Source organism: Macaca thibetana, chromosome 6 (assembly GCF_024542745.1).
Source record: "Macaca thibetana thibetana isolate TM-01 chromosome 6, ASM2454274v1, whole genome shotgun sequence".
Lineage (NCBI taxonomy): Eukaryota > Metazoa > Chordata > Mammalia > Primates > Cercopithecidae > Macaca > Macaca thibetana.
Genome location: NC_065583.1, coordinates 40,543,775 through 40,558,196, shown reverse-complemented (window position 1 = coordinate 40,558,196; position 14,422 = coordinate 40,543,775). Strand labels below are relative to the sequence as shown.

At 41.6% G+C, this 14,422-nt stretch overlaps 2 protein-coding genes across 2 annotated transcripts; both read left to right on the top strand.

Moving 5' to 3' along the window:
• The first annotated feature begins 62 nt into the window (after positions 1 to 62).
• Positions 63 to 7,341, top strand: LOC126957305 (protocadherin beta-16). The gene has a single exon (XM_050795027.1). It carries the CDS (start codon positions 3,626 to 3,628, stop codon positions 5,954 to 5,956), a length of 2,331 nt encoding a protein of 776 aa, XP_050650984.1. The 5' UTR covers positions 63 to 3,625; the 3' UTR covers positions 5,957 to 7,341.
• A 178-nt stretch (positions 7,342 to 7,519) lies between these two features.
• Positions 7,520 to 11,525, top strand: PCDHB10 (protocadherin beta 10). The gene has a single exon (XM_050795007.1). It carries the CDS (start codon positions 8,403 to 8,405, stop codon positions 10,833 to 10,835), a length of 2,433 nt encoding a protein of 810 aa, XP_050650964.1. The 5' UTR covers positions 7,520 to 8,402; the 3' UTR covers positions 10,836 to 11,525.
• The last annotated feature ends 2,897 nt before the right edge of the window (positions 11,526 to 14,422 follow it).

The window sequence follows — 14,422 nt, the reverse complement described above, 5'->3', positions numbered from 1 at the left end:
ATATATATAATATATATTATATATGTATAAACACATATTTTTTTTGGAAACATTTAAAAGTAGTTGTTATTTTAGTTTTAATTATAAATGAAATAACTAATTTCTGAAAAATATAAGCAATGTTGTGAAGGAATGCCTATCACTTCATAACTAAGAGATTTGGGGAATTTCAGATAAAAAAAATCTGAGGGACTCCAGTTGTTTGCTGTTAAAATTAACCTTATGCCTTTGACAACTCTTCCTAAAAATTACGCTGAAAATATATGTGTATAGTTCATAAATGACTTTATTCTGAAAAAAAGACTCATTATAGCTGAATCAGACATTCTCCAGCATTGCTGTAATAATGCTATTCTTATAGAAATTATAAATTTTTGTTGACTCAGCTGCTGGGTGCATGAGAATCATCCATACTTATGTTATGTATTCATTTCCTCTTGCTCCTGTAAAAAATTGCCACAAACTTTATTGCTGAAAACAATAAAAATGTATTGTCTTACAATTCTGTAAATCAGAAGTCTAATATGGGTTTTATTAAGCTAAAATCAAGGCATTAGCAGGGGTGCATTCCATTCCTGTGACTCTAGGGGAGAATGCATTTCTTTGTCTTCTCTCTTCTAGATACTGCCCACATTACTTGGCTCACGGCCCCCTTTGTCAATAATCAAATTATTGCATCTTCTCTGACCATTCGTCAATAGTCATAGTTCCCTCTGACCATAGCCAGGAAGTGTTCTGTCACATTCAGATAATACAGGACAACCTCCCCTTCGAAAATTTCTTTTTTCTTCTTGTTTTAGAGATGGGATCTCACTCTGTCACCCAGGCTGGGGTGCAGTGGTTCAATCACAGCTCACTGCAGCCTCAACATGTTAATCATATCTGCAAAGTATCTTTTGCCACGTAAGGTAACCTATTTGCAGATTTGGGAAAATTAGGGAATAGACATCTTTGATTGGCCATTATACTGTCTACTGCCACACATTGGCTGTTTGGCCACAGCACCACCTGTGGCCAAAGGCACGTAAAGGTCTTCATACCAGCAGTTTGGGCCTTATTGATTAGATGATTTAACCCAAGGCAAGGAAATTAACAAACTTCCAAAAGTTATTAACAAAAAACATTAAATTGAGAAAGATATCATGAATCTTTACTGCAATTTAAATTATGAAAACAGAAAACCCAAACAAAAGAATCCAAATCTAATAAGGGACTTTTATCTAGAATATATAAAGAACTCTTGCAATTAAATTATAAAAAGACAAATAACCCAATTAAAATGGGCTAAAATCTAACTAGAGATTTCTTCAAGATAGATATAAAAGTGGCCAATAGACACATGAAAAGGTGCTCAACATCATTAGTCATATGGGAAAGACAAATCAAATGTACAAGATACCACTTCTCACCCAATAGAACGACTATAATCAAAAAGTCAGATAACAAGTATTGGGAGAAAGAAAAATCAAAATCCTAATACACTGTGGGTGGGAATATAAGATGGTGTAGCCACTTCATAAAACAGTTTTGGCAGTTCCTCGAATAAACATAGGATTATCACATGACCCAGAAATTCCACTCTTAAGAAATGAAAACTAGGCTGGGTGCTGTGGCTCATGCCTGTAATCCCAGCACTTTGGGAGGCTGAGGCATGCAGATCACCTGAGGTCAGGAGTTTGAGACCAGCCTGGCCAACATGGTGAAAACCCGTCTCTACTAAAAATACAAAAATATTAGCTGAGCATAGTGGCAGGCACCTGTAATCCCAGCTACTTGGGAGGCTGAGGCACAAGAATCGCTTGAACCTGAGAGACAGAGGTTGCAGTGAGCTGAGATCATGCCACTGCACTGCAGCCTGGGTGACAGAGCTAGACTCCATCTCAAAAAAAGAAAAAAAAAAAAAGAAAACATCATCCACATAGACATTTATACATGAATGTCCATAGCAGCATTATTCATAATAACCAAAAAGGTGAAAACAACCCAAATGTCTATGAGCAGATGAACTGATAATCAAAATGTCATATTCTACACAATGGAATATTATTTGGCCAAAAATAGAAATTAAACATTGATAAATTCTACAACTTGGATGAACCTCAAAAGCATTATGCTAAGAGAAAGAAGCCAGCCAAAAAAAGTCCAAATGTTATATTATTCCATAATATGAAGATCCAGAATAGGAAACTCCATGGAGACAAATAATAGATTAATGGTTTCTCAAGGCTGGGCACAGGAGGGATGAGGGAATTGGTGGGGGGTAAGGAGTAATAGCTGAAGGATACAGAGTTATTCTGAGGTGATTAAAATGTTCTAAATTGTGATGATGGATGCACAACTCTGAATATATCATAAGCCAAGAATCATATATTTTATTGATTGCTTTATTTTTGAGACAGAGTCTTGCTTTGTCACCTAGGCAGGAGTGCGTTGGTGTGATATCGGCTCACTGCAACCTCCACTTCCTGGATTCTCCTGCCTCAGCCTCCCAAGATAATTTTTGTATTTTTAGTAGAGATGGGGCTTCACTATGTAGGCCAGGCTGGCCTTGAACTCCTGACTTTGTGATCTGCCTGCCTCAGGCTCCCAAAGCGCTGGGATTACAGGTATAAGACACTGCACCTGTCCTGAATCATATATTTCAAATGGGTAGATTGTATTTTTTAAAATTTTCGTGGGTACTTAGTAGATCCATATATTTAAGGGTGGATTGTATTGTATGTATTTAATTGTATCTCAGTATATCTGATTTTTAAGTAGAATAAAAGAGAAATTATTCTTGTCATGATAAAAACAATTCAAATTGTGGCAGGCCCAACCTTGACATCTGCTTATTTGGGAAGTCATTTTCCAATAATTTGAAAGTTGTAAAAAACTCACAGTTCTCAGACCTAGGTGATAAAGAGGAAGTAAATTACTCTCTAATAAAGCCTTGGTTAACTATCCTCTTTAGAACTACTACTGATTGCAATGTTGTAGTTTCTATGTATAGTGCCTGTAATACGTAGAATGACAAATATGTGGTTGTGAAATTGTTCCCATGTCACTTCAGAAACATTTTGCTTATGATATTTTGGGCTGGATGATTCAAAAGTAGAGAAACATTATGCTCCTAAGTGTATATTTCTTCTCAACTTAAATGTTAATTTCAATTTAAACATTTTATTTAATCATTAACAACCCAACAGCATTAAACAGTCAATAACATGTGACTGTTTGCTCCTTGTACTCCTCCCTGTACAACAACATCACAGCGCTCCATCTGTACACACAAAAGACACATGAAAATAGGACTCAGCGTTTCGTATTGCATAGCTTATTCAGTACGTTTAAAATAATTTTGCCGCCAATTTCAAACCAGAAAATATGACTCAGTGAGAACGCGTGGTGGCGCTGCAGGTTAAGATGATGGAAAATAGAATTGCCCATGCCGCTCCAGGATCCAGCAAACCGTTTCCCAAAGCCTGGAAACAAAAGAATAGCGGAGCCAGACCAAACCCGAATGTGAAACCTCTTTAAGACACCACTGGGCTGCTTGGTTCTGACATTCTGGACTGCAAAACCGTGCTACTAGGATCCTGGGGATACGTGAAGCCTCTGTGAACCAACTTTTCAAGAAAAAGCAATGGAGATTGGACGGATGCACAGTCGGAGACAAAGGCAAGTCCTTGTTTTCTTTGTTTTGCTGAGCTTGTCTGGGGCTGGCGCCGAGTTGGGGTCCTATTCCGTAGTGGAAGAAACGGAGAGAGGCTCTTTTGTGGCAAATCTAGAAAAAGACCTGGGGTTGGGGTTGACAGAGATGTCCACCCGCAGGGCCAGGATCATTTCCCAGGGGAACAAACAGCATTTGCAGCTCAAGGTTCAAACTGGGGATCTGCTCATAAATGAGAAGCTAGATCGAGAGGAGCTATGCGGTCCCACTGAGCCTTGCATACTACATTTCCAAGTGTTAATGGAAAAACCTTTAGAAATATTTCAGGCTGAACTGAGGGTGATAGATATAAATGACCATTCTCCCATATTCACTGAAAAGGAAATTATTCTAAAAATACCGGAAAATAGTCCTCTAGGAACTGAGTTTCCTCTGTATCATGCTTTGGACTCGGACGTAGGAAGCAATAATGTTCAAAACTATAAAATCAGCCCAAATTCCCATTTTGGGATTCTAACCAAAGAACGCACTGATGGCAGGAAATACCCTGAGCTAGTATTGGATAAAGAGCTCGATCGGGAGGAGGAGCCTCAACTAAGGTTAACCCTGACAGCGCTGGATGGCGGCTCTCCACCGCGATCTGGAACTGCTCAGGTTCACATTGAAGTGGTGGACATCAATGATAATGCCCCTGAGTTTGAGCAGCCCATCTACAAAGTGCGGATTCCAGAGAACAGCTCCCTTGGCTCCCTGGTTGCCACCGTCTCCGCCAGGGATTTAGACAGCGGAGCCAACGGAAAAATATCATACTCACTCTTTCAGCCTTCAGAGGATATTAGTAAAACGTTGGAGGTAAATGCTATGACAGGGGAAATTCGACTGAGAAAACAAGTAGATTTCGAAGCGGTTACGTCTTATGAAGTGCACATCAAAGCCACAGATGGAGGAGGTCTTTCAGGAAAGTGCACTCTTCTCCTGCAGGTGGTGGACGTGAATGACAATCCCCCACAGGTGACCATGTCTGCACTCACCAGCCCCATCCCAGAGAACTCGCCTGACATTGTAGTTGCTGTTTTCAGCGTTTCAGATCCTGACTCCGGAAACAATGGGAAGACGATTTCCTCCATCCAGGAAGACCTTCCCTTTCTTCTAAAACCTTCAGTCAAGAACTTTTACACCTTGGTAACAGAGAGAGCACTCGACAGAGAAGCAAGAGCTGAATATAATATCACCCTTACCGTCACAGATATGGGGACTCCAAGGCTGAAAACGGAGCACAACATAACAGTGCAGATATCAGATGTTAATGATAACTCCCCCGCTTTCACCCAAACCTTCTACACCCTCTTCGTCCGCGAAAACAACAGCCCCGCCCTGCACATCGGCAGCGTCAGCGCCACAGACAGAGACTCAGGCACCAACGCCCAGGTCACCTACTCGCTGCTGCCGCCGGAGGACCCGCACCTGCCCCTCTCCTCCCTGGTCTCCATCAACGCGGACAACGGCCACCTGTTCGCCCTCAGGTCGCTGGACTACGAGGCCCTGCAGGCCTTCGAGTTCCACGTGGGCGCCGCAGACCGCGGGTCCCCGGAGCTGAGCAGCGAGGCGCTGGTGCGCGTGCTGGTGCTGGACGCCAACGACAACTCGCCCTTCGTGCTGTACCCGCTGCAAAACGGCTCCGCGCCCTGCACAGAGCTGGTGCCCCGGGCGGCCGAGCCGGGCTACCTGGTGACCAAGGTGGTGGCGGTGGACGGCGACTCGGGCCAGAACGCCTGGCTGTCGTACCAGCTGCTCAAGGCCACGGAGCCCGGGCTGTTCGGTGTGTGGGCACACAATGGCGAGGTGCGCACCGCCAGGCTGCTGAGCGAGCGCGACGCGACCAAGCACAGACTAGTGGTGCTGGTCAAGGACAATGGCGAGCCTCCGCGCTCGGCCACCGCCACTCTGCATGTGCTCCTGGTGGACGGCTTCTCCCAGCCCTATCTACCACTCCCGGAGGCGGCCCCCGCCCAGGCCCAGGACGACTGGCTCACGGTCTACCTGGTGGTGGCGTTGGCCTCGGTGTCTTCGCTCTTCCTCTTCTCGGTGCTCCTGTTCGTGGCAGTGAGACTGTGCAGAAGGAGCAGGGCGGCCTCAGTGGGTCGCTGCACGGTGCCCGAGAGCCCCTTTCCAGGGCATCTGGTGGACGTGAGCGGCACCGGGACCCTATCCCAGAGCTACCAGTACGAAGTGTGTCTGACAGGAGGCTCAGAAGCAAATGAGTTCAAGTTCCTGAATCCGATTATCCCCAACTTCCCTCCTTAGGGCACTGGGAAAGAAATAGATTACTATTCCACCCTTCACAATAGCTTTGGATTTAATTCTTGATAGGAACCCATTTGATAAATTATTTAACTTCTTAAGATTGTCTTGTTGATTAAATTGTTCATGCTCACCACCACCAATAAGGTGTTATTTTTCTCTGATTGATTGTTAGTTCAAATTATATTGTTAATTTCAGTTTCTCTTTTCCTTATATTTACCCCAAAGAGGTGTTGCATATGGAATCCCAATTAACAAAATAGACTTTATCTTCAAAATTGATATAATTTAAAATTTTTCTGTCTTTTTATTTTATTTACTTCCTATTCATTTTTTGCTCCATTTTTCATGTTAGTTCTCAGTTTCCTAGAACCTCAAGTATTAAAATAACCTGTTGCATGTATTAGGCATATTTCCTATGTTACATTTCTTTTGTCTATTTTCCTTTCAAAATTGGTATTCTTGTTGGGTTCAAGCTAAATTTTCATTATAATACTTTTTAAAGTTCCTTCCTTCCCTCCTTCCTTCCCTCCTTCCTTCCTTCCTTCCTTCCTTCCTTCCTTCCTTCCTTCCTTCCTTCCTTCCTTCCTTCCCTTCCCTCCTGAGACACGGTCTTACTCTGTCACCCAGGCTGGAGTTCAGTGGCACAATCTTGACTCACTGCAACCTCTGCCTCCTGGGCTCAAGGGATCCTCCCACCTTAGCCTCCCAAGTAGCTTGGACTACAGGTGCGTGCCACCATGCCTGGCTAATCTTTTGCAGAGATGGGATTTGGCCAGGTTGTCCAGGCTGATCTTGAACTCCTGGGCTCAAGCCATCCTCCTTCCTCAGCCTCCCAAAATTCTGGGATTACAGGCATGAGCCAATGTGCCCATCCAAAGTTTTATGTTTTTTTTTGAGATGGAGTCTCGTAAAGTTACCTTTTGAAAAAATGTTCAATTTTCCCTGTATTGATATCAACCTAAATAATATATAATATTCCTGTTGTGATATGAGAAATCTTTAACCAGCCTTATCTAAAAATAAAAAGAGAAGCCATTGTAAGACATTGAGTATGTGCAAATGTGTTTGTGTTTGTAGCCAAAAGGCAAAGGTATTATGTAAAAATATTTAATAATTTATTGTTTCTATTTCTGAATTAAAAAATCGAAGGTCCCTGTTATATTTTTAAAGGCTAACAACTCAGTCTCATTAAGTTGGAAAAAAAGCAACTTATCAAGGAGACATTTATATGGTTTGGCTTGTATATTCATCATAGTATATATTGGTGGTATCTAGCCCTTTCTCTGTAAAACATCCCTATGTTTAATCTGTATTTCTTACTTATTATGTGAAAAATTGAGTTTCTTTCTAGATATTAGCCCTTTGAATAAAATTCTGTGTGAGTCGGATTTAATAATTTGTTCTCACTTTCAATAGTGTTAGGATAAGTGTTAGTTTGATCTGTTCTTTACCTCCCCTTATTTGGTTCAGAGAAACTAGGGCCTACTAGATTTTCATTAAAAGGGACCTGAAAATAAAAGCCAGTCCCTTCTTTAACTCTGCAAGTTATTTTAAAGCTAATATAAGAAAAAAAATTGCAAAGTATGAACAAATTAAAGAAAATAATTTTCAAATAGCAGAGTTTGAAAGGCACTGAATATTGTTTCATGTCTTACTAGAGTTTATTTTATGCACGCCTTAATATAGCAAGCATTTAGTGAGTGGCTAATTTGCCAACCAAAGATGACTAAGACAGTTGTTCTCAAGTAGTTCACACATTGATGAGGGGGCAAATTGGCCTGAAACAGAAAGCAATAATATTTATAGAGTAAGCATAGTTGTATACATAAGTTTTAGAGAAGCACAGTGGAGAGACAGCCTAAATGCTTGGTTCTGGACTACAGAGCAGTGATTCTAGTTAGGCAATGTAATGAGATCTTGAAGAAATTTGTTGAAGAAGATGTGAAACAAGATTTTTGTTGATGCTAATTTTTGGTGTTCCTATGCTCAAAGTTTTGGGGAAAGTGAAATCGGTTGTTTTGGTGGTTCCAGAAGGCACCCACAATTTTCCCTTTGTTTGCATAAGAGTTGTGTCAGAGGCGAAAGGCCTAGTACACAGCTAAATGTAACACAGAATTGAACAGGGTTACTACTAGAAACATTTTTTCAACTGTTCAATTTTTAACTTTTCTCATGAAGCAATGAAGAATTTTTATGTAGACAAACACAAAAATTGGGCATAGCCATTTGACTGTATTGGGAGCCACAAGGTGGCGCTGCAGGCTAAAGAGATGGAGGAACAAAATTGACCAGACTGCTACCGAAGTCCTTGACAAAAAGGAAATATCGAGACAGATGGGCTGAGAAGAAAAGCTGTCGAGCCCCCGATTGGGAAAGGAAAAATTAAAAACCCTAGATCTCTGCTACACATAAGTCTGGGTTTGCGATTGCTATTTGTGCTGGGGCAATGCGATTGAGACTGACATTGAGGAAAGAAGCAGCTATGGAGGCCAGGGGATTCAGCTTCCCAAGACAAAGGCAAGTCCTGTTTCTTTTTCTTTTTTGGGGAGTGTCCTTGGCAGGTTCTGGGTTTAGACGTTATTCGGTGACTGAGGAAATAGACAGAGGATCCTTTGTGGTCAATCTGGCAAAAGATCTGGGACTAGCAGAGGGGGAGCTGGCTGCAAGGGGAACCAGGGTGGTTTCTGATGATAACAAACAATACCTGCTCCTGGATTCACACACTGGGAATTTGCTCACAAATGAGAAACTGGACCGAGAGAAGCTGTGTGGCCCTAAAGAGCCCTGTATGCTGTATTTCCAAATTTTAATGGATGATCCCTTTCAGATTTACCGGGTTGAGCTGAGAGTCAGGGATATAAATGATCACTCGCCAGTGTTTCAGGACAAAGAAACAGTCTTAAAAATATCAGAAAATACTGCTGAAGGGACAGCGTTTCGACTAGAAAGAGCACAGGATCCAGATGGAGGACCTAACGGTATCCAAAATTACACGATCAGCCCCAACTCTTTTTTCCATGTTAAAATTGGTGGCAGTGATGAAGGCATGATATATCCAGAGCTAGTGTTGGACAAAGCACTGGATCGGGAGGAGCAGGGAGAGCTCAGCTTAACCCTCACAGCGCTGGATGGTGGGTCTCCACCCAGGTCTGGTACCTCCACTATAGGCATTGTGGTCTTGGACGTCAATGACAATGCCCCACAGTTTGCCCAGGCTCTGTATGAGACCCAGGCTCCAGAAAACAGCCCCATTGGGTTCCTTATTGTTAAGGTATCGGCAGAAGATATAGACTCTGGAGTTAACGCGGAAGTATCCTATTCATTTTTTGATGCCTCAGAAAATATTCGAACAACCTTTCAAATCAATCCTTTTTCTGGGGAAATCTTTCTCAGAGAATTGCTTGATTATGAGTTAGTAAATTCTTATAAAATAAATATACAGGCAATGGACGGTGGAGGCCTTTCTGCAATATGTAGGGTTTTGGTGGAAGTATTGGACACCAATGACAATGCCCCTGAACTCATTATATCATCACTTTCCAACTCTGTTGCTGAGAATTCTCCTGAGACGGTACTGGCTGTTTTTAAGATTAATGACAGAGACTCTGGAGAAAATGGAAAGATGGTTTGCTACATTCAAGAGAATCTGCCATTCCTACTAAAACCTTCTGTGGAGAATTTTTACATCCTAATGACAGAAGGCGCGCTGGACAGAGAGAGCAGAGCTGAGTACAACATCACTATCACCATCACTGACTTGGGGACACCCAGGCTGAAAACCGAGCACAACATAACTGTGCTGGTCTCCGACGTCAATGACAACGCCCCCGCCTTCACCCAAACCTCCTACACCCTGTTCGTCCGCGAGAACAACAGCCCCGCCCTGCACATCGGCAGCGTCAGCGCCACAGACAGAGACTCAGGCACCAACGCCCTGGTCACCTACTCGCTATTGCCGCCCCAGGACCCGCACCTGACCCTCCCCTCCCTGGTCTCCATCAACGCGGACAACGGCCACCTGTTCGCCCTCAGGTCGCTGGACTACGAGGCCCTGCAGGCGTTCGAGTTCCGCGTAGGCGCCACAGACCGCGGCTCCCCGGCGCTGAGCAGCGAGGCACTGGTGCGCGTGCTGGTGCTGGACGCCAACGACAACTCGCCCTTCGTGCTGTACCCTCTGCAGAACGGCTCCGCGCCCTGCACAGAGCTGGTGCCCCGGGCGGCCGAACCAGGCTACCTGGTGACCAAGGTGGTGGCGGTGGACGGCGACTCGGGCCAGAACGCCTGGCTGTCGTACCAGCTGCTCAAGGCCACGGAGCCCGGGCTGTTCGGTGTGTGGGCGCACAATGGCGAGGTTCACACCGCCAGGCTGCTGAGCGAGCGCGACGCGGCCAAGCATAGGCTGGTGGTGCTGGTCAAGGACAACGGCGAGCCTCCGCGCTCAGCCACCGCCACGCTGCACGTGCTGCTGGTGGACGGCTTCTCCCAGCCCTACCTGCCTCTCCCAGAGGCGGCGCCGGCCCAGGCCGAGGCCGACTCGCTCACCGTCTACCTGGTGGTGGCGTTGGCCTCGGTGTCTTCGCTCTTCCTCTTGTCGGTGCTCCTGTTCGTGGCGGTGCGGCTGTGCAGGAGGAGCAGGGCGGCCTCTGTGGGTCGCTGCTCGGTGCCCGAGGGCACCTTTCCAGGACATCTGGTGGACGTGAGCGGCGCTGGGACCCTGTCCCAGAGCTACCAGTATGAGGTGTGTCTGACGGGAGGCCCCGGAACCAGTGAATTCAAGTTCTTGAAACCAATTATTTCGGATATTCAGACACAGGGCCCTGGGAGGAAAGGTGAACAAAATTCCACCTTCCGAAATAGCTTTGGATTTAATATTCAGTAAAGTCTGTTTTTAGTTTCATGTACTTTTGGTGTGTTGCATAGCCATGTTTCCATTAGTTTACTTTTAAATCTCAAATTTAAGTTATTATGCAACTTCAAGCATTATTTTCCAGTAGCATATCCCTGTGATTTTACAATGTTTCATCTTTTTTTTTTTTTTTGCATTAATAACAACTAGGTTTAAGGTAATTAGTATATTTTCTAAATGATAGTGTTAAGATTTTAATTCTTTCCAACTGCCCAAGGAATTAATTACTATTATATCTCATCACAGAAATCTGAAGTTTTGATTCATTTCAGAGCTTGCATCCCATGATTCTAATCGCTTCTGTCTATAGTGTACTTGCTCTATTTAAGGCATATCTACATTTCCAAACTCATTCTAACATTCTATATATTCGTGTTTGAAAACCATGTCATTTATTTCTAAATCATGTATTTAAAAAGAAATATTTCTCTACTACTATGCTCATGACAAAATGAAACAAAGCATATTGTGAGCAATATTGAACATCAATAATACCCTTAGTTTATATACTTATTATTTTATGTTTAAGCATGCTACTTTCACTTGGCCAATATTTTCTTATGTTAACTTTTGCTGATGTATAAAACAGACTATGCCTTGTAATTGAAATAAAATTACAATCTCTGCATGAAAATAAATACAAATAAAACATTTTAAAATTTGTGTTTGAGATTGCTGGAGATATTCATTTTTATGTTGCAAATTTATTTTAAATACCAAATTTTTAATAATAAAGAGGAACTAAGGGTTAGAACGAAAAACAAGTTTCATTAGTTTTTTATATTACTATATGTTAAATATATACTATATATAACTAACATTTTATAGTTTTCTAAATTAGCTGTTCTGCCAGTCCCTTACCACAGTGTGGTTTCTTCTTGACTTGATCTCAATATTTATAAATAATATGTTTATACTACTATATCTTTGATTGTTTTGTATTTGAACCATTTCTTTCTATAATAGAAAAGCATTTAGCTTTCTTATTTCCAAACTAGCAAACATATACAAACATTGCAAATTGTTTTTCTCCTATTCTCCCAATATAGATGCCACAGTTTCTTAGTTAAATTAGTAGTTAATATCTATATTGCTGTGTGCTTCAGAATATGCATTTGTGTACTGTACTATAATTAAATTTCCTTACTTGAAAAGTATGGTTCCTAGAGTTCATAATTGTTATCTCATACTTGCATTATTTTCTATGTACTTCTATTGTTTTTTTTTCCATATCTTTCATTTGAATGTATTTTCTCCTTAAAAATATTCCAATTTTTAAGATACTCTGTCAATGACATTTATTTTCAGGAGCTCTTTCAACCTGAATTTCCTCTGTTTCATTTAGACTGGTTCATCTATAGACTGTTACCCTGGGACTTCTTTCCCTTCGGTACTTTCCTTCATGAGTCTCCTTTTACAAGGTCCAGTATACTCTTCTTTCTTAGTTTACTCCCTTATTCAGCTGGCACACATCTCTCAAGGCCTTCATATAAATGAATGCAGAAGAGATTTTTTAAAATTGTCTCCTTATATTGTGAAGACATCTTTTTTGTTTGTTTTCATTTGCTTGATAGTTTGACTGGGTATAAAATTCTAGTTTGAAAATAATTTTCCATCAGATTTTGAAAGCTGAAACTGTTTCTTTTACTCATTGTATGTCGAGTTCCTTTTCAAAAGACTGACTTGATTTTGATTCCACCTCTCTTTGTTCCTTCTCTCTTACCTCCTTCCCTGGAAGCCCTGAAAAACTTTTTCCTGGTATTCTGAAAAGACCTTAATATAGGCATTCCATTTATTAATCTGGCCATGCAGGCATACCCTGTTAACATACAGACTCTCACTGTAAGTTCTGAGAAATTTTCTTGTTATGTTTTAGTAATAATTTATCCATTGAGTTTTCTACAGTCTCACTTTAACCAGAATCTCATTAAATATTGCATCTCCTGCATTGATTTTTCTGAGACTCTAAATTATAATTTTTTTCTTCTTTTCCATCTCTTGTTCTACTTATTAGACAATTCATGTAGTCATCTAATCTTCATATTTAAGTTTTTCTTTTTGGATAACAAATATTTATTTTTAAGAACTCTTTTGGTTTTTCATGACATATTACAAATTTGCAAATGTAACTCTTCTTTCACCTATAATTAATCTATTTATTCTTTAAAAATACATTATATAGTAAGAGTTATTATTATACCTATTTTAAACTTGCAAGTGAATCAAAGGGAAGAATTTGCCTAAGGCTATATAGCTAGTAAGGGGCACTTAAGCCCTAAGCTATTCTTTGTCTTCCAGATATGAATATGTACTTGATAGGGTTACTGTTAACATTAACTAGGTAAATACATATGAGGCACTAGAATAATGAACTTAGAATAAGTCAATAAGTGTTAGCTCTTTCTACATTTTGTTTCTCTGGGGATATTAATCAGACATTTTAAAAGGCTTTTTTGTCCGGGCGCGGTGGCTCAAGCCTGTAATCCCAGCACTTTGGGAGGCCGAGACGGGCGGATCATGAGGTCAGGAGATCGAGACCACCCTGGCTAACACGGTGAAATCCCGTCTCTACTAAAAAACCCAAAAATCTAGCCGGGCATGGTGGCAGGTGCCTGTAGTCCCAGCTACTCGGAAGGCTGAGGCAGGAGAATGGCGTAAACCCAGGAGGTGGAGCTTGCAGTGAGCCGAGATTCCACCACTGCACTCCAGCCTGGGCGACAGAGCGAGACTCCGTCTCAAAAAAAAAAAAAAAAAAAAAAAGGCTTTCTTTTGTTTTCTGAATTATATCTACTGCCTCCTGTTGCTTTTTGTGTGTGGCGGTAGTATTACAGTTTTGGTCTTTCTATTTCATGTAAGCATTTTCTCAAAAGTCTTGTGATCTTTGGCTATCTTGTTATATATATGAATGATGACACAGCAAATGCTGACAGTCAACCCTTCATGAGTATTGATGACAGGGCTTCACTCTAATGTAACCATGATAGGATAGAGCTGCTACCTTGGGAAACCCCCACATATCAGTACATATAAGTCTTTATCTGCACCTTTCATATTCCCCGGGATAGAATTCTACAATATTCAATGTTCTGGGGTTTGATGGAGAAGACGTCAGGCATATATCTTGTGTCCTACAATCTGAGAGTATCATGGCGAGGAGTCTCACTATACAGAAGGCAGTGTTTTGCCTAATCTCCTTATCTTTAGTTTCATACCTCCTACTTTCACTCAGTTCTGCCTGAGGTTTCCAAGACTGGAGATAGTATAATTTCTCCAGAATATAATCTAATTTCTCCAGAGTATAAGCTTTCCATTCTCTGGCTCTCAGTTATTTTCTAGTCTCTGTATGGCGGCGAAAAGACCACAGAATTCAACTATCCAGTATACATACTTTCAGCTGATAACTTCTTTTTAAAGGCCTTACTTGACTTCAGCCTTCTTATACACCTGGGTCCTCCAAGTTTGGTACCTATTAGGATTATACAGGGAAAACCCAGTAGTTTATTTTTAGTATCTCCAATGCAGGAACTTTATTTTAGACATTTCTTGGAACTGTTGTTAAT

What these genes read in the sequence shown, in the direction of transcription:
- LOC126957305 (XM_050795027.1), top strand. Translation starts at nt 3,626, where the DNA reads ATGGAGATTGGACGGATGCACAGTCGGAGACAAAGGCAAGTCCTTGTT.
- PCDHB10 (XM_050795007.1), top strand. Translation starts at nt 8,403, where the DNA reads ATGCGATTGAGACTGACATTGAGGAAAGAAGCAGCTATGGAGGCCAGG.